At 51.0% G+C, this 24452-nt stretch overlaps 1 protein-coding gene across 3 annotated transcripts in view; it reads left to right on the top strand.

The window, feature by feature from the left end:
* TRIM9 (tripartite motif containing 9) overlaps nucleotides 1-24452 on the top strand; it is a 59361-nt gene that overhangs the window by 19487 nt on the left and 15422 nt on the right. For 2 of the 3 annotated variants that reach the window (XM_034062484.1, XM_034062485.1), the window contains exons 2-6: nucleotides 13189-13284; nucleotides 13737-13859; nucleotides 21279-21389; nucleotides 21965-22118; nucleotides 23492-23649. In XM_034062484.1, the coding sequence (XP_033918375.1) occupies nucleotides 13189-13284; nucleotides 13737-13859; nucleotides 21279-21389; nucleotides 21965-22118; nucleotides 23492-23649 (642 nt within the window). The remainder of the gene's footprint in view (nucleotides 1-13188; nucleotides 13285-13736; nucleotides 13860-21278; nucleotides 21390-21964; nucleotides 22119-23491; nucleotides 23650-24452) is intronic. The other variant, XM_031051978.2, reaches the window with a different exon arrangement.

Raw genomic sequence — 24452 nt, 5'->3', positions numbered from 1 at the left:
GATGATCCCTGGAGCTGTCTGCTTGGGGTTTCTTATGTGTGCCACTTCACTGACTGGGAGGCTGCTGGAGGGATAACCTAGAGACATGACCACTGCATCTCAGAGGACAGTGCTTGGGACTACACTTGGAGCTGCCCCAGGAACTCAGGATACAAGTTGAGTGCTTAATACCTGTTCCCTTCTGTCTTCTGCACCATTCAAAGGAGAAGCCAGGGCTCAGAGGCTTATTCAGACTGAAGGGAAAATGCCACAGGGAGCAGTGATTTAAGGAGGGATCAGCTGTTGGAGAGATTAGCTGCTCAGCGCCTTCTCAGGAAATGCAGTGCCTGGTTCTGTTCACTGCCAGTCTCTCTAATTAAGGCTGTGCAATGAATTTGTGACTTTTTTAAAACAATAATAACACTATTTAGAGGCTGCCTGAGGTGAGGAAGATCTTGCCTGATGAGCCAGTTCCTTCTGACCTGCAGAGTACTCCTCCAGAAACTGAACTCCGTGCTTGCTGAGGCTGATTGTAACTAGATCAGTTGTCTCGATTACATTGCACTGCCTAGCATTATTACTCTCAGTATTTGCCATGCACTGACTTCCTTAAGAGTTGTGCAGCAGATCGGTGGGTAGCTCTGTGTCAGTAAGACATCTCTGTTTTTCTTCCTGGATGCTCATTCCGGGATGGTTCTGCATTGGTAAGGGTAGCAAAGAAAAGCAGTATTAGCAGTGTCGTGGTTTAAAACCAAACCCACACAGCTCGTTCACTCACTCCCCCCCTTGCTCCCCGAACTCCTGGAGAGTTAGGAAGGAGAATCCAAAGAATGTAGCCCCCACGGGTTGAGATAAGAACGGTTTAATAGCTAAGGTATAACACAAATCACTACTGCTACTACTACAAATAATAATGATAAAGCAAGCAAGTGAAGAGAATACAACACCCCACCAGCAACCGACTCATAACTTACCCCACCCTGCCCGACCGAGCACTGACCGATACCTCCTCCATCCCCCCAGAGCTCCAGCCCTTCCAGGTCTCTCCCGGTTACATCCTGGGCATGACGTGCTGTGGTATGGAATACCTCTTTGGCTAGCCTGGGTCAGGTGTCCTGTCTCTCCTTCCTCCCGGCCTCCCCTCCTCCCTGGCAGAGCATGAGGCTCAGAAAAGGCCTTGGACAAACCAAACATTTGAGCAGTAACTCAAAACATACTTGCTATCAGCAACCGTTCTCAGCCCGAAAGTCAAAACACAGCACTGCACCAGCTACCAAGAAGGAGAAAAATGACTGCTACTGCTGAACCCAGGACAAGCCACAACTCTGGGTAACATGCATCTTACTTCCTAGTGCATCAAGAAGCCAAATTTCTGCAGTTTTCCTCCAGCATATACTTGTCTTCTGGGTATTTTTCCTAGTAGTCTGTCTGCAATGTGTCCTGGCTTTTGTCATGCCTACAGAAAGGAAATCTCTTGATGGGGCCAGGATGTGCCTGTTTTCAGCAGGCAGCCCCAGTGATGTTAGGAGGTTGACAGCTATACTCATACTCTCAGGGAGGACCTCCACCAGCCCCAGTCTGCTCATCTCAAGCAGAAGGCCACAGCATCTCTCTGGTGCCACTCAAGAGGTTTCTCTAGGCACAGCCCACATAGCATAGAGCTGCACCCAGTCCAGTTAGCCCAAGCACCAGGCATGCTAAAGGGACTGTGGTGTGATGCTAAGCTGTGCTGCACTGTGTCGTGCTTAGCTCTCACCTGCAGATTTCTGGCACCACAGCTTGGCCAAAGCATTCCTAAGCAGGACTGGACATGTTGTCCTCATCTGTGATTCTCCTCTCTTGGCACAAGGGCACACAGAGCTCTCAGAAACCTGGATGCATTCCCATCTCCTCTCTTGTTTCCGGATCTCTCTAATAGGATTCATCTCTGCTCGGTTCATTTCTCTGCCCCTGTGGTAGCCGCAGCTGCAGTCGGAAGCAGGGGAGCCTGGCGGAAGCCGTGCCTGTGGGAATGCCCCTCTGCAGATGAGAGGAGGCACCCAGGGAGAGGGGTACGTGCTGTCCCGCCTGACTCCTCCAGCCATAGGGGAAACAGGCTCCAGTCTGAAGCCAGTGGCAGCCCAGGAGGAGCAGGGCATGGCCCAGGCACTGTCTGCCATGGGGTCAGAGCCAGTGTAACAGCCCCTGTGCCTGCAGTGACAGTCCCCACAAGGCTGCCCTCCATCACCCAGGGGTGTGCTCCAGCACTCAGCCCTCTGAGGGCTGGGGAACAGCAAAGGATGCTTAAACCTCCTTTTTCCACAAATACAGGAAAAGTGTGTGCAAGATGGTATGTTCCGAGCTTCTCCAGAGAAGAGTGTAGCTGGAATTGCGTGCTTATTCTGCCTGTAAATTGTACTTCTAGCAAAGAACCAGCCTGTCTGCTCAGGGACATGACTGTAAGTGCTGGTCCAGGAGAGCTACACGCATTTCCACCTTCTCAGGACACTGTTGCTGCTGGACCATGCCATACAAAGGAGGGGGCCTGGAGTAGGCATTGCTCAACTGCAAGCTGTCTGCTGCCTCTCACCAGCCTCATTCATCTCTCAAATCATAACAACACTGACACACAGCAAATGAGCCCTGTGCTTCCAGGGTCGTTTGGAAATGCCACCAGCTGCATGACAGCAACTATAGATCACTGTGCTCCCAGCTGGGTCACAAGTGGTAATGGACCATCACTACGATTGCCCTCCTCAAGACATGGCTCAGCACAGTCATTAAAGGGAGCTGTGTGCTGCTGTAGCTCTGGATGGACTGACTTGCACCAGGATCTTCACTATGCCTTTTCTAGCCAAAGGATCTCTTTACTTTTTCCTGCCAGCCTCATTACAACCCATACATTACAACCCATGTACTTTTGTTGCTGCTGTGTGTTGCTTTGGTGTTCGTATCTATCACATCTGCATGTCTCCTCAGCCTAAAGAGCACTACTTTAGCTTACACCTTGTGCTGTGGCTGGGGTACCTGGGAGGTGTACCTCGACTATGGGAGGATCTCCACAGTGCTGGTAGATCACTGATGTTGAATTATAGAATCACAGAATACCAGGTTGGAATGGACCTCAAGATTCATCAGGTCCAACCTTTCTAGGCAAAGCACAACTTAGACCAGATGTCTTAGCACTCTGTCCTGCTGAATCTTTGAAGAGTCCAGTGTTGGGGAATCCACCCCTTCCCCAGGGAGATTATTCCAATGGCTGGTTGTTCTCATTGTGAAAAACCTTCCTCTTGCGTACGGTCAGAATCTCCCCAGGAGTAACTTGTGTCCATCACCCCTCATCTTTTCCATGGGACTTCTTGTAAAACGGGGGTCTCTGTATTCTTTGAAGTCACCCTTTAAATACTGGAACATAGTGGGACCTCATCACTCTTTACAACTACCTGAAAGGAGGTTGTAGTGAGGTGGGGGTTGATCTCCCAGGTAACAAGGGACAGGACAAGAGGAAACAGCCTCAAGCTGCACAAGGGGAGGTTTAGGTTGGATATTAGGAAACATTTGTTCACAGAGAGGGTGCTCAGGCGTTGGAACAGGCTGCACAGGGCAGTGGTGGGATCACCATCCCTGGAAGTGTGCATAACCGTGCAGACGAGGCCCTCAGTGACATGGGTTAGTGGTGGGCTTGGTAGTGCTGGGGCAATGGTTGGACTAGATGGTCTTAAAAGTAATTTCCAGCATGACTGATTCAATGATTCCATAGTGATCAGGTCTCCCTTGAGCCTTCTTTTATCCAGGCTGAAGAAGCTCAGCTCTCTCAGCCTTTCCTCACACAGTTTCCCAGTCCCAGATTACCTTTGTGGTCCTTCTGTGGACCCTCTCCAGCCTGTCCACATCTTTTTTGTATAGCTGAGGGAAGGAAAAGGAGGGGTATGTACAGATGTGTGCTCCAGCCACTGCAAAATTCTGCCCCTAGGTCTGCAAATTTCCAGATGGGAAGAGATGTGTCCTGAGGATCCCATTTGGATCTCAGCGAGCCACAGGCTTTAGAGCTGGGGCTGAGTTTCTTGCTACTTTGAGTGCACTGAGTTGCCCTCTGAGGGACAATAGGGAGGAATTTATTGTACCCTTATGTGCATGAACCAACCAAAAGCAAAGTTCAAGGCATTCTTGCCAGGGTTCAGATCCCAGCAGCAGCCAGACTCCATCAGTAGCATCTTGGCTTCAAGACTCCAAGGGAGACAGCTGCACAGAGCAGGATGTGGAAACTGCTCAGCTCAGACCAGCAGCCTGCAGCGCAGCTGCACCACGTATGTGCAGTACTCCTGGCCTGAGGATGCCTGTGTGCAGAGCTGCAGCAGGACCTGGGCTTCTCCCAAGGACACAGCCTGGAAGATGCACTCCAGCAGCACGCTGCCTAATGCAGTGCAGCTGAAGCAGGACCGGGCAAGGGTGAGTCCAAAGGGGCTCTCCTGAAACATGGAGAGAGTGGAGCTCAGCATCAGCTCACTCTCCAGATCTGTGCAGATCAGTCCTCGGTATCTGGCTTTTTCCAAATAGTTACTCACCATTACCTTGTTTTCCCCTCTGTGTACCTGTGGGCAGGCAAGAGAGCTTAGCTTGTGTTTTTCTTGGCATCCCTGTAATAGAGCTGGCAGTTCTGTTTGTGAATTCAAAGGGAAGTGTGTGTTAGGTTTTCCCAATGCAAAGCTAATGTGATTTGTTGTTGAGTGTTAATGAAGCAAAACAGGAATTAATTGGACAATATCAAGGGGCTATTACTAGATGCTTGCATTTCTTCTCTCTGAAAATCAAAGCAAGAACTATATCCTACATCAAAGCAAGGACAGAGCATCTCCAACACATCCTCACAGCAAGGAACTGCCAGCAAGGAGCAGCCCAGGACATTGCATACCTCTTACATTTGCTTAGGCCAGCAACCGGGGGCTGCCCAGCAAGTTGCCACACATGAACTGATCCACAGCGGGTGTCCCTGCGTGCAAAGCTGGCCTTCATCATGTTGTCAGGAACCATCCTAGGTCTGCCCTCTTCCAGGGGGCTGAGCTAAACCAGGGTTGATCCCACAGCATTGCTGGAGACACAGGAGGTCACTGAGGCTCCAGTGGTTTCCAATAACTTCATCTGGTGTCCCCATGTTTTTGGAAGCAAGCCTCTGGCTTGTTCTCTCTCTGCCTATTTGGCAGCTCTGTCTTCTGCTGGAGAGTTTTGCAGGCCTGACTGTTTGCTCCTTGAAGAAATGGGGTTAAAGTGCAGGGATGCTGGAAGCTGGGGTTCAGGCCCTCCTCCTTGTACAGGATTCTCCCAAAGTCTGCTAAGAAACCACTGCAGGCTGCAAAGCACCATCTGTGCTGGCCACAGAAGGTCTGTGAATGGGGAGCAGCAGGTTCAGGTGAGCACAAGGATTCACAGCAGGAGCAAAATGCTCTGCTGGTTGAGTGGAAGCAGCAGCAAGCATCCGTGCCCCCAGCTAGGCACTGGCTGGGTGTCCCAGCTAGGCTCATGCACGCTGCTCCTGGCAGTGGGACTGGGGACCAGAGTTATTTTGCATGCAGGGAAGTCCACGCAAAGAGAATAATTGATGTTTTGACCCTAAATCTCTTGTTTCCAGCAGTGTCCCCAGCGCTGGCTCATGTGCGGTTCCAGGGCTTAGGCCAAATCACAGCAGGTCATGTTCAAAACATCACAAGTGTCCTCTCAGAGAGGACCCCTCTCAGAAGGCTGGGGCTGGTCAGGGCATAGACCCCCATCCCCTTCTGCCACATGTGCAGGTGAGGGGCTCTGTGCAGAGGGGCTGTGAGCTGGGCAAGTGGCTGTGCTAGTACAGATGGACTGAGGGACATTGCCACTGCTGCTGCAGGTGTCACTGAGACCAGGCTCAATGAAATGCACAAGACACTCCGCATGAATTGAGCATTGCCCACAGCAAGGCTGGGAAAGGCAGAGCAGTTTGCCTGCCCAGGGCCAGGGAATCCCATAGCCACATGGGAGGCAATGAAAGGGTTTAACAAGGTCATGCTTGAAAAGAATATATCCTTGTTTTATTTCCAGGCTGGAGCCTTTGAATCAATTCTGCCTGCTGAGGAAATACACTGCCCTTGTGTCTGTGTGAACAAAGACAGCGGCCAGGGCCATCTGTGCACCCAAGTGACAGCACATCGGTATTGGGGGGTTCAACTCCTGGCTGGCTCTTGCAGTCATCATAGGGAGCATAGGAGAGATGATGTGGTAGGATGGTGATCCCAAGGAAGCAACTAATCCCACAAACACAGGGCTTGGCCATGGAATGATGCAGACATAGTCTTAGCTGCATATCGAAAGGGTTGTTTAGGCCAGCACAGTGCCTCAGTGGGACAGGCAACATCTGACCTAAGCCCTCAGGGTTGTCTTTCATGGGGACATCTCTGGTGCTACTCCTGGGGACTCTGCAGTGCCCAGGCCTCCCCAGACCCCACAAACACCCATAACCCTGCGGCAGCTCCTTACTGCAGGAGTCCACGTGTGAGATTTCACCTTGATAAGGAATGACTTGGGCTGGATGGAAATAAGAACAACCTAGGCTGAGCTGATAAGGCCTCAAATCTGGCACTCCCACGGCTGGCAGTGATTTCTGCAGCACCCAGACCAGCTTTGCTCTTGTTATCAATGCTGCCATAAACTGAATGGCTTTAACAGAATCCAACCAACTGCCAGGCAGCAGCCCAGCTCTGGGACTTGGCAAGGGGCAAAACTCAGTGCATCATCCCCTCCAGGTCTTGGAAGGCTGCAGACATCCTGGCTGCCTGGCACAGAGGACGTGAGGCTTTTTCCCAGCTGAATTCTCCACTGCCTTCATGCTGGCCTGATCCACAGTCCCTTCTGGAGCAAGGCTTCCCCCTGCCAGCTTCAGGTGACACCTGTGAGTCTGCTGTGCTGCTGCATAGGGACAGAGGGAAAGGATGGCAGATGAGAGAAAGGAGCACAACCTGTGCTCCACACAGACCAACACAGCTCTGCTGGGCTGGACCCTTGAACATCCCAAACCCACCACATCTCTCTGTTTGCATTGAGAAGCCTGTAACTCACCCATGACCCAGCCAGGGATGGGGATCCTTCTGGAGATGTACATGGATGTCACCACTGCAGAGGGAAGACACCCGAAAGTGTCCCCATCTCGGATGTCCTCCCTCCTCAGGTTCTGCCTGAGATTTTCCCTGTGCTGCAGTGGCAATGGGCTGTGTGCTTGTCCCAGCAGGATCCCCCAGGGTCTATGATTAATAGTAACAGGTGCAGTGGGAACTCTGCCTCTTCCAAAGATGCAGGGGCCCCTCCTCAGGCCCTGGAATTAACTCTGATATCAATAAAAACTGCCCCAGAGATAATCTGCTCTGCAGGTGCCAGCCCAGAGACCAGACTGTCTCGCTCGTGCAGAGATCATCTGCTTTGCAGACCCCAGCTGCCCTCAGGGCTGCTGCAGAGCCCCTGCACATGCTCCCCATGTGCAGCTCCTCTCCCTGGGCTGCTCTATTTAACAGTTTACATTTCACCCTCCTTCCGCAGACCCCAATTTCCCTGGCATCACTGCAGCGAAGGAGAACCAGGGACCCCATACACAGTGGGAGCAATCGCTGCCTTCCCGTCTCTTGCAGGGATCTCATTCTCTGCAGCAGAGGAGCAGGAGCCATTCCTAAGGGTTCATTTCTAGCCCACGGTTCACACCAGGAGCTTTGCCAGCAAACTGGCCATGTGTATTTGTGTCCTGCTGACAAGCATAGGCTCTTCTGCCTGTTACTTTATGTGTCCTTATGTGTGTTACTTATGTCAGGCTGAGAGCACATCCTTCTCATGGGAAGCCAGAAGAAGCTGACCTGGACCCATGTCAAATGGGCAGCAGTGGTGGTGTTGCAGTGTTTGAGGAGGGGTCATTCCGACCCATGCTCTGTTCCTGTCGCCTGCCTTGGCTCAGTTATGGTTCTTAGCAGCTAAGATGCTCTGGCTTTGCTTGTCCTCAGAGCAGGCCCTGCAGGAGCAAGTGGCTGATGTCAGGTGGGCAAAGGAAGAACGAGGACAAGGATGAGGACATGGGTTCATGTGGGCACTGATGATGGCTGAGAGCAGGCTCAGGAAGGAGGCTCCCTGTGGTGGGTCCTAGGCTGCTCTGCAGCACAGGGCATAGCCAGCTCCACAGTTGCCCATTTTCCAGGAGAACTGGCTCCTGCAGGACCCTGGGACATGGCCCCATCTGCTCTGGTCTCCCCTCACCCTGTGATGGAGGCTCTGGTCTCAAGGGTTGAGTTCAGCCCAGACTGCAGCTCCAGACAGAACTCCTGGATCCTCTCCTTAGGAAGCACTGTATCCAAAAGTCAGGCTCTCGTGACTGGAGCCTAAAGCCAATTAGTAACAGTTTAGCTTCATCAACTTCCTGACTGAATGCAAGTTTTAATTAAACATCCCATTTTAATTAGTCAGGCATCACATACAGTAAGCTTGCCTCAAGATTTAAAGGCTGTAGGTCTTTTGCTTTAATTAAAAGAAAGAAGCACAGGACTTCAGCATCTGTGACAGCTCCTCATCATTTTGAGGGTACAAGCAGAACAGCTGGGAGCAGCAGCTTTTCTTGCTGTGGCTTATTCCTCTTCTCTTTTACCTCCTATGGATGCTCCAGCAGAGGAATTGGCTGTGAGATTCCTTGGTTGGAAGGAGAGAAGAAACGAGCTGATTGCAACATTTGGGATGTCAGTGCAGGTACTGGGCTCTCAGTGTAATGCCAAGAGCAATTTTGAGATGGTTTTTCTGTCTTGGGGTGACAGGCAGCACCTAGCTCATCTGTGACTGATGAGGAGGTGCAGACATCTGAAATCTTAGGGGCAAGTGCCCTTTGAAGCAGGGAGAGTTTGCACCACCCAGAGAAAGTAGCTCTCACAGGGCACACGTTTAAGCTGTGAAGTCCTTGTTACAGGACTTTGTATATGATCATAGAATTATAGAATCACGGAATGGTTTGGGTTGGAAAGGACCTTAAGGGCATCCAGTTCCAGCTCCCCTGCCACAGGCAGGGACACCTTCCACTAGACCAGGTTGCTCCAAGTCCCATCCAAGCTGGCTTGAACACTGCCAGGGATGGGGCAGCCACAGCTTCTTTGGGCAACCTGTGCCAGTGTCTCATACTTCGAATTTCCTATTAATCCTATTTCCTTAGGGCACATACAGGGCAGATTTAGATTAGGTATTAGGCAGAAGCTCTTCCCTGTGAGGATGCTGAGGCACTGGCACATGGTGCCCAGAGAAGCTGTGGCTGCCCCATCCCTGGCAGTGTTCAAGGCCAGGTTGGGTGGGGCTTGGAGCAACCTGGTCTAGTGGAAGGTGACCCTGCCTGTGGCAGGGGTTGGAACTGGATGAGCTTTAAGGTCCTTTCTAACCCAAACCATTCCAGGATTCCATGTGGGTGCAGCCCTTGCTGGCTGGGGACAGAGCTTAGAGCAGGGCTTCCAGCTGGTCGGGTGACCTGGGCTAGCAATTGGGTTTTGACTTGCAGAGGAGCCCTCCTCTCTGCTGAGCAGAGCAGGAGAACAGTGTATCTCCTGACTACTCCATCTTGTCTAGTGTCAGAGCCTGAAAGCAAGTGGAGGTTTGAAATAGGAGCAACTGCTCCTTGCTCTTGGTGGCCAGCACTAGCTAACTTCGGGCTTTTCTCACTATGCCAGATGGAGCTGTCACACAGAGCTGGCTTCATGACTCCAATGTCAAGCACAACCCAGTGCCTCCTAAAATAACAATCCCATCTCCCTCCTCACCTCAAGGTAAACCTGGAGGAGCTCCATTGCTGGCAGCTGTGTTACACAGCAGGAGAACCAGATCAGCTCTGTCTGAGAAACGATGCAGCATTTAAAATGGTGCTTTTCTGTTTCTTGGAGCCTGCTCAGACCTTTTGAGCCACCAGCCTTCTGCCCAACTGTGCTCATCCGTGCTCTGGGACAAGGGAGAATCAAAGAGTGACAGAAATCCCTTTGTCAGCCTGCCTGGGAAGGAGGGTTACAGAGCTATTAGCGAGCACAAAGAAGGGATGGATTCTCTCCTAAGTGCTCTGGGGACAGATTTAAATGCTTAGCTCCCATTAATGTTAATGCGAGTTACAGAGGTCTCTTCATACTGCCTTGAAACAAGAGCATTGAAAAAGAGGCCAGCTTTCCGCAAAGAACAAATTCACTTGATTTTAAGAGCTACTAAATGGGATTTTTCTTCATTTCACACTCATTAATTCATTTGCCTGTGCTAGCTTCTGGTGGGATTCTGCTGCAGTCCAGCACATGCGGGCTGGCTGGCTCACAGCAGGACAACGGTTCTCTATCCACTGTCCCCTGCCCTGTGAGGGGACAGTGGTCCCCAGAACTGGGTTCCCGGCCCCAGAAAGCACCAATGATTTTGTTTCCACGTGGAGATGCAAAGTGCAACGTTCCAGCTTTTCACAGGAGGGGAAATTCCTCCAGTGTGTGTCAGAAACATTAACAGCATCTTGCTTCCTGACAGCTGGTAGAGCACCTGCAGAAGACAAGGTTTGAGGTCCTTCTGATCCCCTGCTCCCAGATGGAGGACTCCTCCTGAGTGTCCATCTCCTACTTCCATATAGGATTCCTCCTTCCATATAGGTCCTGCAGAACCTGTGATTCTGCCTTCTGTGTCTGGTGATTTAATCCTTCTCTGAGGTGACAAGACTGCATTAAAGCTTGGGTTTGCTCCAAGGGTCATTGGAGGTACCTGTAGAATTTACAAACACAATCAGTTATTTCATTCTCTCTGCAGCCTCTGACTTATTAACATAATAACAGAAACCAGAAGGGCTTTGTTTTTCTGTGGCATATGGTTATGAATCACATTGTCACTGTGCCTGCAGCACTGCCCTTAATGAATACATTCAGGCATGCCCATGAGTCCCTGCACACATTCCCATGCGCGCTCCACTGTCGTATAGCATTAATTAACCTTGTTTAATGGGCTGACTGTGATGGCTTGCAGCTCAGAGTCCCCAGCGGGGTGACTCTTGCCATAAGCAGCAGGGATGCAGCAGGAGAGCTGAGCAGATGTTTGTCTCAAAGAGGATGTGTCCAGGAACATGTCTGAACTCCGGGAGAGTCTTGTCTTAGTGGGGACCCTTCCTGGAGATCAGCACAAAGCTCATGCTGATGGAAACCTTAGAGTTCCTATGTCCAGTGAGAACCCTAGGTATGGGAATACCAGGTCTGCTCAGGCAATGCTAGCACATCACTGTGAGCTGGGCATCCCATTCTCCATGCTGGGGACAAGGCACGGGGCAGGGAGTCCACTGTGCACCTCACCAACCTTACAATTATGGAGAAAATACAGTTTCCTGAGTAGTTCATGCCCCCCACCTGCAGGCACTGGTGGCATTGAGAAGACCATGAGCAGAGGGAAGGGCTAAGCTGAGGAGTGGGATGCACTGTAAGACCACAGGGAGAGATGCTCTGAAGGTGATGGACCATCTTTTTCATTTTGTGTACAGGCTCAAAACTTGTACCATGGAAGACATTGTGCTGCAAGGCTAGGAGTGTTCAGAGTGAAAGAGCTACATGTGGACAGTGTGCACTGGCATCACAGAGCTATTACTAAATTTCAAGAGCACATTTTAAATGCCTTCCCATTAGGAAAGACTCAAAGAGTTATTTTGATATAAAGATCCCCTTTCTGGGATGTATACTGATAGGAAAAGAAAAAGCCTTCCAAAGACTTTATTAAAGGAAAAAACCTCAGCATGCTGCAGTTTTAATGAGGAGCTTGTAAACATAACAAACTCCTGCTGATTTTCTCTCAATTGCCTGTGTTGCCAAAGGCCAGGACCCTGCAGTTCTCAACAAACCACCTTGCTGGGTTTAAGATGTCTTCCTGAATCTGGGAGGGCTGGAGCCATGCATGGCTGCAGAGGGCAAGCATGGGGCAGGGTGATGGAGGCTTTCATATGGGCTCAGTGGAGAGGATGAGGCAGGGCTGGGGTGCATGGCGCTGCGACTGGGGGAGGAGTTTGGGCTCTGGCCTCAGCTCTCCTTCAGCTTTGGCTTAGGGAGGGGAAGGAGGAGAGATAGGGAGACCTACTGAGCTGATTTAGTAATCCCATTTTTATTAGAAATGCATTTGCTGATTAGCTCTGCATCCTAATGACTTGGGCACTATAAATTACAAAGGAATTTCAGAAATCACTAGGGTTATATTAACATCTCCTGGGGAGGCAGCAGTAAGGTCATTTTCTGGGCCATTAAATGGTTGCCATTTGTGTGCTATCTCACCTCTCTGATAGCAATGCCTCTTTTTCTCAATTTCAGCCCAGCACCATCTCAGCAGGCACCACGCACCAGTGACCTTGCATCCTTTCTGACACCATCACTCCCTTTACTCCTCTCTCCCATCTCACCTTCTCCCTTTCTCCATGCTGGCATCCAGGAGAGCATGGCACAAGGCAAGTGCCAGCCTGATGCCAGCATCCTGATCACAGGAGAGATTATACATTAGGTTTTTGGAGATTTGTGCTCCCTTTTGTGTCTGCTACAAAGAAAGATCACACCTCAGAACCTGTGTGGTGTTTGCAGGCAATTTGCAGCCCACAAAAGAGGCAAAATCCCTCTGAGAGGTAAATTGTCATGGGTGATCAACTCTTACTGAAATCACAGCAAAAGGGGAAGATTCCTGCTCAGCTCAGCACAGGCAAGAGCAGTCTGTGGGTGTGTGCTCCCATCTCTAGCACGGTAGGAGGAGGGAGCAGTATTTTGCATGGTAATGGAGGACCCAGCTTTACCTTTCAGGGAGATTTTCCGTCTGATTCGTGTAGCCTTACCTGAGCCTTTATGCTGATCAGCTGCAGCAAACATGGATCAGATCCTACAGGGTTTTTGCTGTCTGGCTCCCTGGAGAGCACAGATCCAGGGGAGGTAGTGAGTGGCTCACTTTGAAACCCTGGATGGGTGTGGGTTGTCCCTGATTACTCAGGGAAGCCCGTGGAGGAGGTGGATACTGATTATCTGCTTCCCAAACCCAGGCATCCGTGATGATGGCTAACTCTCCTTTTCCTCTCTTTACACTCAGGGCAGCAAGAGCTGGAAGGCTGCACACCCCAGGAAGGCAGTGCTGAGCTTTAGTCTATCCCCACCCCAAATCACACACATATCAGGTCCTCCAGCATGAGGATGAGTCCAGGACATGGCAATAATCTGCTCTTTCTTCTCCCTGCAGAGCCAGCTTTCCCAAGCCCTGAATGGGTTGTCAGACAGAGCCAAGGAAGCAAAAGAGTTCCTGGTCCAACTCCGCAACATGGTGCAGCAAATCCAGGTACTGTATCTCCTGGCTGGAAAACAGTCAGCCCCTTCCCACCAAGATGAGTTGCTCTCTGCAGTCCTGTCCCATCTCCCCACCTTTGTTTGGTGGGTGCTGTCCCAAAGGGCTTCACCCCTGACTTTTCGTATTACTCCCCTACACCCTCCCAAAAAATGCTCCTCCCAAAGCTGCTTGTGTCATGGAGGAAGCAGCAGAGACCCCAGTCTCTGCCATGGGTAGATCCAAGGATGTGGCAGACAGACCAAACCTATCCCCCACCTGCCCCCACCACATTTGCTGTGAGCCAAGGGTGTAAGCATCCCACATGCTAATCCTATGGATTTACAAGTTGCAGTGGTGCAGCAGCACATATAGAAATGGCCCATGTGGTATCATAATAAAAAATCAGGTTTTCCAACTGAAATGGACATGTGTCCAGGGTTGTGATGCTCTGCTCTGACCCACAGGAGAACAGTGTGGAGTTTGAAGCCTGCCTGGTGGCCCAGTGTGATGCCCTCATTGATGCCCTCAACAGAAGGAAAGCCCAATTGCTGTCCCGGGTCAACAAGGAGCACGAGCACAAGTTGAAGGTGAGCCCTTACCCACCAGCTTGAGTGGTGCTTTCTGCAGGGTTGGCACCAGATGGGGATGAGGACTCGTGCTGGTTGTTGGCATGGAGCACCATAGAAGGAGAGGGCAGATCTGTGGAAAGCCTCTCTTCTTGCTTTCTGCATTAGCTGAACTTCATTTTGCTGCAGATGCCCAGCCTGCTCACAGCTTGACAGGCTTCCTCCAGGTCATAGTTCTCACTGAATTATTCTGCTGGCCAATTACTACTCCTTATGTCAACAGTCATGTGTATAGCATCCACAGGCTGGAAAATGACCTTGTTCATGTCCTGTGTAGCTTCTGAGCTACTAGCATGATCCTGCAAGATATTGGGTGCCTGTAACTTCTGTTGGCTTCAGCTGAATTTACGTGTCACTTGGTGGCATGAGATGACACTTCCATCATCAGGCAGGAGCAGTAATTGCTCTGTTTTCTGTGTTTGGTGAGCACCTCATGGCCTCAGGGTGGTGTTCGCATTGAGAAGTGAATTGTTGGTGCTGGGGCAGCTGAAATGCAGCCCTCAACGTGAGCACTGAGGTCAGCTCAGTGTGAGAATGGGCTCCTGACTTTTGTCATTCCTGCAGTCACAACACTGCTTCTTTTCAGATCATCTAGGGATGAGAATGGAAGCAAAGGGCCAGATCTCACCTGTGAGTGGTGGAGTGGGTGTAGTAGCAGTGCCCAGTGTCTGTAGACCATTTTGTCCTTTAGGATGGGCATTTCCAATGGCATTTCACTATTCTGGCTAGAAACAGATGTGTGTTCTCTCTGTCTACACTTGCATCCCCTTGGCCTTGCTTTTGGCCACCATCCCTGCCTAAAATGAGGGAGGAGGCCATCAGTCTCCAGTCTGTCTGCAGATGATGGGCACAACAATACAAGGGCTTGTGAGTGTTTCCATCAGGAGATGGACAACAGCAGCTCTGTGGGAGCAGCAATGCTCAGTAAAGCACAACCCCCAATAGGCATGCCGTGCCACCAGCCTGTCTTCTAGGTGCAGAGAAGGCCTCCACTGCCTGGTAGGCTCTTTTCCCCTCTCCCCCTTCAGGGCACAGTTAATTAAACTCTCACAAAGCCAAGCAGCACAAAGAATTTCCCTGCTCAGCACAACCCATGGAGGCCTTTCACTTTTTGGCCAGAGGAAGCGATCTGCATCCCATTGCTTGCCCTCACCAGCACACTTATATGTACATCCCAACCCCATCCACTGTTATTATCAGCTGGCCTTTCCCATTAGTAGGTCTGGCCCTTAAAAGAAGAAACAGACCCTAGGTTTCACACTGGACTCTCTTAAAATGAGCCCCCAAGCCACCCTCCCTGAAGGACCAAGCTCTTGCAGCTCCCCATGTGCCATGGGAAGGGAGCTGCATGGGTAGGAAGGGCTGTGTGGCCCTGCATGCTCCAGTAGATGTGGTACACAAGCCTGCATCCAGTTATTGGTAGCATCACAGCAGGAGGTGTTTAAAACCCAAAATCTGCTCCCCTCTGCTCTGCAGCCTGTGGAGTACTGGGCAGATTTTTAGCCTGAAATGATTTGTTTTTCCCTTTTAATTCTTACTGGGTTGGGAGGGGTAAGTAATAAATGCATCAGTGCTTGCTCTTACACTTATACAGGGAGAGTCTTGCAGCTGTGACCCACTCGAGTGCCAGCTAGTCTTGCACACTGAGATTTGCCTCCTGTGGCTTCAGCATCATCAGGCTGAGAGCAGTGTCTGCTGCTTCAGCATCATCTCCATACCCTCTGGTTTGGGGACAGGGACAGAGAGGGTCTTGCCTGCTTTCACAAGATGCAGACAGGACAGGGGGTGCAGGAGAGCCTCAGTCCTGTTTGGTACATCCCTACTGTTCTCACTGGGCATGCACATGGTCTCCCGATCACACCAGGCCACCACAAGCCTGGCCTGTTAGCCCACATGCCACTGCCATGTCCTCCAGCATCTGGAGGAGCAGTGGGGCCAGGTGCCTGCTCCACCTTCAGGACAGACCTCCTTGTCTGTCCTGCTCCTCATTGCTGACCCTGGTTTTCAGAGGATCAGTATGGCCTCCCCAAGGGAAGATGTCCTACAGCACAGACTCATTTGTGCAGGGGACACAGAGGCTTCCCCGCAGCATTGTCCCAGGAAGAAATATCTCCTCCACAGCACACATGGACTGAGCACTGGATGCACCTCCTTTAAGCTTCTTCTGGCCTTCAGGTCATAGGATGTCTTTGCTTTGTGATTTCACCATGGCGCTTTGGCCACAGAGCCCTTGCAGGCAAGCAGTGGTTGTCACACTTTCCAGGGGAGTTAATTATATGGGAAATGCTCACCAAGGGCTCTTGTCCATAGTGCTGGATCTCCAGAGATGAAATGCTGGTCCATGATCTTTTTTTAGGGATTACAGTCAGGATTTTCCAGGAAGCCCAAGGGAACTTGGTGTCCCTCTTGAATTAGGTCTCTGGTGGTCAGGACTGATGTGAAAGGGTGAGAGACAGGACAGAAGTACAGGCCTAGTTTCCTGCACTACACCATTTCTATACGGAAACACCAGACAGGACACACAGGTCTGATAAACTCATTACAACGTACATTATCTCCCAAAGATGCAGATACTGGACCACTGCTTTATCTTACAAATCCCTCCACACTCTGCACTATTTTCCCCCTGCCATGGTATCTGACTACCTTGGGAAGGACATCAGCACTGGGAGCTGGCCACTGAGCTGTGATTGAGCTGCAGGGATGTCCCTGATTTTCTGATGTCTCTCCAGCTTTCTGCATGTTCTGTTGAAGTCTGTCTCCCACAGCATTTATGTGCCATTTTCTCCAGTGGCTCTGCATTGGAGATCAAGTCTCCATATTGCACTTTCCCGTACTTGTTGGTGCCTACAGAAGCCTCTGATCAGAACAAGCTGTGCAAGGCTTCAGGATGTGTCACCACCAGCATTGCACAGGGTTGTTAATGCAGCAGCTCTGCTTTTCCCAGCTCCAGCCTCAGCCTTCTCTCCCAGTAGCAAGAGGCAAGTCACCATGGAAACATCCACCTGGAAGTGCTCTGCTCAGAGGATGCGTGGTTGTGGGATTCAGCACTAACTGTCGGGATCTGTCCCAGGGATTTTTCCATCTGGGTTTGCAGCGCTGCGGCAAAGCACAGCACCAATGCTCTATAACACTGCCCTCCATCCCCACAGCCATGCAGGTGACCGAACCCCATCCATGGTGTGCCCAAGGGGGCTCCATGTCCTCCATATGACTTTCCCAGCAGGACTCATCCCAGGCACTGAGGAGCTGAGGTTCAAGTGAGGTTGAGTGTCTTGAAAATCGGTTATCAGCCAAGTACTAAAAAGAGGAGGACGGGGAGGAAGACGTGTAAGTAGAGATGCGTGCAGATGTTATTGCCTTCTAGGAGCTATATTAAAATGTAAATTATAGTTAATGTCATCTTACAGGGAATAAAAGCTCTGAAATAAATGTCCTGTTTTAAGGTAGTAGTGAACTGCTGTGAGTGCACAGCAAAAGTCCTTTTTATAGGCTGTAATTAGCAGTCAGGTTCTGGCTGTTTCCTCCTTTGGCAGCTGAAGGGGAAAAAAAAAGCATCTGATAGAAACTACCACAAACAGAATGTATGGAGCTGCCCAGATCTCTTTTCCACCTGAGCCATTAGCCCTTTCCCAGAGCATGTCACCATTCAGTGTGGTGTGTTACCAACATAGTTTCAGGAGAGGTTTGTAAACTGTGTACCTTCATACAGGATTCGTGGCAGTGTGGTTTCCTGGTTATCTGCCCAACACAGCCTTATTTGTTTGCATGAGTCAGGGATTTTAGGAACTTCCAAGTTTCATTTTCAGCTCCCTTCATCAAAATACTCTTCATTACTGGGGTAACAGAGAGCTCCCTGCCCATGGCAGGGGGGTTGGAACTAGATGATCTTGAGGTCCTTTCCAATCCTAACTATTCTATGATTCTATGAAATCCCAGATGCACGAGGAGAACCACAGGATACTTAAGGCGATATGGAAAACTTTTTGGCTTCACTGGCCTCACTGGGTTTAGACCATGCCTTCAAAGGTGTGGGAGATGTCTATGTCTTATTCTTGAAACCTTTCCTTTCCTTAATCAACATTCCTGTATGCGTCCCATTTCTCTTGTATAGAGTGCAAAAGCTGTAAAGCCATGAAGCCCCACTAGGTCCCAGCCAGAGATCACTCTTAGTGCCTTGAAAACAGTTTGTTGGTGATGAGGGGAACTTGCTGGCTTGCCTGCTGTGTAGATGCTGCAATTAAACTGCTCTTCCATGCTCTAGTTCTTCAGGTGCTTGGTCCCCAAAGGGGATCACAGTTACAGAAGGGCAGGATTGCTGGGGCTAAAGGTGTAGGCGGGGGCAGAGCTGCCTCCACTGCTTTGAGTGCAGTTTCTGAGCACCTAGAGCAGGTTTCTCTGGGCTGCCTCTGGTTAGGTTTTGAATGTTTTCAAGGCTGGAGACTCCACAGCCTCTCTGTTCTGGCCTTCAACCACCTTTACAAATGTCATGTTTGAATGAAATTTCTTGTTTGCACCCACATGCATGAAGATTTACATAGCCTCAGTGGCAGCCTGCAGCAAGTGCTTCCACTCCTGACCAGACCTTTATTAGCAGGGATAATCTGTCAGGAAGCGTGGTAATTAATGAGCTTGGAGCCTCCTTGGTGCTGGCCTCTCCTCACCCTGCTTCTAAGGAGCAGGCAGGGTAGAGGGGCAAAGCAAGGACTGGCATCTCTATGCCCTAGCTCCATCCTCCCAGGCAGTGCCAGGAAGCCCCACAGGTCTCAGCTAACACCGGAGCAGTGGTGGCAGGTCCTCTCGCCTCATCTCTTGGCCAAGTGGGTGCTGGGGAGCTAGCCATGGGTCCAGAGCTGTCTTGGGACAAGCTGCCTGTCTTCACTGAGCAAGTGCTGTTTCTTGGGGGCTCACATCTGGCTGGAGGGAGCAGATGGCAATTCTGCTGGTAATGCTTCGAAAGCATCTACTAAGGCAGGGGGAGGCTCACAAATTCATTATCCTGGACAAACCAGATATTTAAGCTGCAAAGCAGATAAGAAGATTGTTTACCAGTCCCATCTTCGCTGTCTTCCTGGTGGCATGTGCATTTTCCCAGAGAGAGATCTTGCATAAAAGAAGGAGGCTGCTTTTCTGGGTGTTCAGGGTGGGATCCCCACTTGCCCATCTGCAGCCCAGCAGGCAGGTAATGCAAAACCTTGCTCTGGTTCAGCCAATGCAGTCAGGATATGCTCTCAGAGCAAAGCTGGAGCCCACACTCTGGGCTTGTCTCACACTCAGGGTCACACCATGGTCTGCAGCTGGGAGACCCAACATCCACACAACCCTTGCAAGAGCAAAACAACCCCACATCATCCTCTCTCAGCAGAAGAGACTAAACTAATGTAAAAGACTGCTTTGCATTGCATGGCAGGGCTGTGGATTGCTGCAAGGCTTTGCACCTTTTAGATCCCATTCCGAAGGACTGACCATCACTGCTGAGAAAGGAAGTCATGCTTTCAGGAAAGGTCAGTGTGGGAATCCAGATCTCCAGGACTAGCTGTTGCCTCCACTACATCCCAGTGCACTCAAGTGTCAGAAACTGACATTGAATGAACTCTCCTCTCTAATGACAGTGTTTGAGGCCAAAACCAGTGTGTACCCATTGTGCTGCTCGCTGGCCACATCTCAGAGCAATCCAGCATATCTTTAACCCTCTGTACACACATCTTAGTCCAGAGGAGCAATATGGGAGCACCCTCTGCTGCCTTGTCCACCCTGCACACAGCCTGGTCCCATTGCCTGGGCTTGCTCCAACCCCCCTGTGCAGCAGGCTGGAAACATCAGGTTGGGATTGCTCAAAGCAGCAGGGAGTGGATGCTCCCTAAAAACCAGGAGCCGTCTAGGATAATGCTTTCCTGGCATTTCACAGAAGCAGATATGTTGTCCCAAGTTGCAAGACTGGTAATTGTTTTCTTCCTGTTAGATGATTAAGTAGAGGTGATTAAATTATAATTAAACAACACAGGATGTGATTGATTGCTCTGTGGGAACCATTGCCCCTCCTGAAGCCCAGGTTTATTCACCACAGGAGGCTGACATGTGCTTCATTTCACTTCCCCATCCCTCACACCAGTAGGGATGCTCACAGGAAGAGCCCAGGGCATTCATTTTGCTGTGCCATTGGAATGGTGGGCACATAGGCACTGGGGTTCACTGAAATGTTAATTGCTGCTTCTTGCAGCTTTTCCCATCACACTGCAGCTGCAGATGCTCATCTTCACTGTCTGTATCATCCTGAATAGCTGTGGTCTCGGGAGCTGCATAGCTTTGTTCAGTCCTAGCAGAAAATTTTACCCAGCTTTAAAGCTCTTACAAAGGAAAAACAAATAATCTGCCATAAGCACATTCCTCTAAAGCATAAAATCTCTCTTCCTGAGCTGCTCTGCCAGTCTCCTGTGATAGAAGTCTCACTGACACTGGGTGCAGACCTGCACTGTCTCCTTCTGCGGGGATTCAGTGTGAGGAACCAGCCAACCTTCAAATATACCCTTGTGGCATCAGGGCCTGAACCCTTCCTGCCCGCTGTATTTCAGGGAAGGTCAGCAGAGCCTGCAGGCTCAGGCCAGACCACCACACACTTGCTTGGATTCTGCTGTTGGGATGCTAAAACACATCCCCCTGGGGGAACTGTCTGTGGCTACAAGATGTGCTTTAGCATGCAGCCTGGGCAGCTCCAGGCAGAACTCAGCATACTGCAGGGAGTCCTGCCACAAACTGAGTGGATTTATCTTCTCTCACTGGCACATTTCTCCCTCTGAGCTCATCCCCAGGATCCCGCTGCAGCCAGTGTAGAAAATGAGGCAATCCTGCAGCATGGTCCATCTCAGCTGATGGGAGATGAGTGCTGTCTCTCTCAAACACATTAGTCAGAGCTGAGGGAGGTGGTGCATTCATTCTTCTTGGAAATACCAGAACACTAGGAGCCAGCCCCACAGCCTGGCTCTGTGCCGGGGATGGATAGGGCAGCCCACAGAGGCTGCAGCAGCAGCTGTGTATCTATGGAGGTAGGCATTTGATTTCCATCAAGTTCATAAGCTGCCATTTGGAAGCTGTCTTAGTTAAAGACAGAGCATGGAACTGCCCTACTGCTTTGAATAATCACATGAGTTAATAATTTTGAGCTAAATAAGGCTTGCTGGTTTTCACCAGATTTTCAAAGATCTGGAATTTAGTGTCTGAGCTTTGGCCAGTTTGGGCTTTTTCTGTTCCCATGAGTCTTCTGTCTCCTTCTGCATTGCCCTGACCCTGTCCTTGTGCTCACGGAGCACCAAAGCCCATTTTCTCCCCATATCCCAAAACCCCACAGCTCCAAGCAATGCTGCTCTCCTTGTGCCATTGCAGGTGGTGCGAGACCAGATTTCTCACTGCACGGTCAAGCTGCGCCAGACCACGGGCCTGATGGAGTATTGCCTGGAGGTCATCAAGGAGAATGACCCCAGTGGCTTCCTGCAGGTTGGTGTGGGGCTGCTCACATGTGGGCTGTGAGGGGAGCAAGAAAGGCTCAGGGCTATGGGGTAATGCAGCAGAGTTGGGGAGTTACACCAAGGGTGATGTCCCCAGCCTTTCCAGCTGTAAAATCAAGGGCCAGCCTCTCATTACCTCCAGGTTTGCAGCAGGACAGAAGCAGAACCAGGCCAGGTATATTCTTACTCTGACCAGAGAAAGAGAGGATTGCAGTAGATGGTGGTGTATCTCTGGAGCAGTGATCACAGCATGCTGTCTCATGGCTCTCCAGCAAAAAATGGACATACAGCACTTGAGAAGTGCATCACAGCATTCGTTCCTGGGCCGATTCCTTTGGTACTAGACCCTGGCTTTAAAGTAGTCCCCAGAGTTCCTGGGGTCCCTCTGCCAATCTGAGCCTGCAGTGAAGGGCAATGCTAGAAACCATGTGTGATGTCCCAGCCTTTGGCAGTCAGGGGTAGCCGTGGCAGCCTGGGAGGCACAGGGAAGGAGGAAAGCAGGGTAGGGACAAGGCACAGCATACAGTGTAGCCCTTGATAGCTGAGGCTGCTCCTTGCCACCAGATCTCCGACGCTCTCATCAGGAGAGTGCACTTAACCGAGGACCAGTGGGGAAAGGGGACACTCACACCCCGGATGACCACAGACTTCGACCTGAACCTTGACAATGCCCCTCTGCTGCAGTCCATCCATCAGCTCGACTTTGTCCAGATGAAAGGTAAGAATATTTCCTGTGCCTTTCAAAAGCCTGTCTCTGTTCATGCTGAGTGTTTCTATGCAGCTCATCACAGAGAATGGGCAGGAGAGGAGAGTTTCTCATCTCCCAGCAAGCCCCAGACCCAGAGTTATTCCTGTTTCTGTGTATTCTGCACCCCTGGGCCATCTGCCTTCCTGTGTTGGATCCCTGGGCAGCTGTGTGCTAGACCAAGGTGCTAGGAACTTGATTATGCGTGACAATGCAATAGAAAGCGTTCTGCAGGCTGGGACCAGGGTCTCAGGAGCAGCACAAGGCACTTCTGAAACCTCTGCTCACACACATTCTCTTGCTTAATGCTGAGCAGAATCTGGTGTGGGCCAGTGAGCAAGCTGCCGGCTGCAGGCAGCCACGGTGTCCCTCCTAACACAAAGGCACAAAGAGCTACACCACTTAGCTTGGGCTCTTTCCCTCCCTCCTATCTTCTCACTGTTGTCTTAGACCTTGATTTCAGTTTTAGTTTCCTCCTCGCTCTGCATTCCCTCTGTGCTCACTCTCCCACACTGTGGAGCTGCTGCATTTGCATCGCTTTGCAGGAAGCAGAGAAGCTGCAACCTGTGAGCAATTTGCAACTTGTCAAGCCCTGGGAAGCTGACAGGAGATGCAAAAGGGCTGTGACGCAGGGAAGCTCAGGGGGGCATTGAACATGGACCTGTACCTTCTGCTGGTGCAAATGAGCTGCCTAGAGGAGAGGCCACCCACTACGGGTCTGGCATGGCTCTTCATCGCCACCATGGATGGATTTCCTGACTCTGGACCCATTGCTCACACCAGCATTTCTCAGTGCTTAGGCACAGGAATGCACTGGCCACATGCTTCCTCTGTAAAAATAATGAGCATCGGCAAGTAATGGCCCCACTGGTGTTTGCTGCAGTGAGAAGGGTGCATTGGGCATGGCTGCTGGGAGCCATCGTGGCTGCTGGGCTGTAGAGAAGACCTGTGGCTGCAGCCAGCTCTGCTGAGGGTGCAAGAGAATCTCCCATGTTTGAGCCCAGCTGCTGTGAAAACTCCAGGCAGTTTCATACCAGGTACATCGCTGTGCCGTGTTTCACCAAAATGCAATAGAAAACAGCAAGAAACCAGAGAAGCTCTTGGGGAAACCTCAGCTTCATCTGCAGGGTGGAGGAACTCAGTGGAGCTTGTTTGGAGAACAGCCCCTTCTGCTTCCCCCCCACCTCTCACCTTGAGACCACAGTTACATCCCTTGTGCTGAGCTGGCTTCACACCGAGGCAATAACTGCATCCCCCATGCTCCAGCTGAGACGTGCGTGCTGCAGCTGTCCCCCTGCTGCTCCTCTGTGGTGTCAGCAGCCAGGGTTACACTAATTTGTGTTTAGTTTCCTCCCCAGTGCCGGCCCCCCCGATCCTGCAGCTGGAGGAGTGCTGCACCCACAACAACAGTGCTACCTTGTCCTGGAAGCAGCCCCCCTTGTCGACGGTGCAGGTGGAAGGCTACATCCTGGAGCTCGATGATGGCAACGGCGGCCAGTTCAGGGTAAGTGCTCAGGTGTGAACCAGTCCCAGCAGCGAGAGGTTGCTCCTGGGTCTCGTGTTTCCCTGCCATGAAGTGACCAAAGAGTTCCCCAAGGTTCTTGCCAGTCCCCTCTTTCCCTGGAGACACAAGCCTCGGTGCTGGGGTGCCCAAAGCCAATGGTGTGGATGAGCTGCAGGCTCTTGGTGGAGACAAGGTTATTTGAGGGAGTGGAAATACCTTTCCAGTGGCCAATATGACTTTCAATCGCAAAGAGCACATTTGAAGCTCCATCTTTTCAGGGTGCTAAATATTTCATGCAAAGGATGCTAATAGCCATGAAGGACTCCTGGTTTGCCAGATGCCAGCAAGCAGAGGTGTTTAAGGCCCGAGGGCTTGTAAATTGCTGTAATTACACAATTAAAGTACGAATTTTCTCTGATCTGACACGCTGATAATTACCCTGGTGTGTTCACATCCACCAAGAGCGGGTGCAGGGACCAGCCCCTTAAGTTTCCTGAATTCATCCACAAGAAATTCAATCAGGCACAAGCCAAACAAAGCTGGGGCAGAAGAGAAGTGACACAGGTGGGATCTGAAGAGAGAAGGGGGCAGGAGGATGGGCATGAGGAGACCAAGGCTCAGCACAGCCATCCTGGCAAGGCCAGGGCAATTCCCAAGCACTCCAGCCTTCTCTCATCCCACCAGCAGCAGGAAGGGGCTTGCATGTGCGTGGTGTCCCTGCTGCTGGGGTTGGCGAGGGCTGCTCCAGCCAATGGTGCCACATGGCTGGTGCCACGAAGGGGAACATCTCTGGCTTCTGAAAT

This window comes from Melopsittacus undulatus, chromosome 4, assembly GCF_012275295.1.
Source record: "Melopsittacus undulatus isolate bMelUnd1 chromosome 4, bMelUnd1.mat.Z, whole genome shotgun sequence".
NCBI classification, from domain to species: domain Eukaryota; kingdom Metazoa; phylum Chordata; class Aves; order Psittaciformes; family Psittaculidae; genus Melopsittacus; species Melopsittacus undulatus.
Note: the sequence above shows the minus strand (reverse complement) of the source record. Positions and strands in the feature narration are given on the sequence as shown.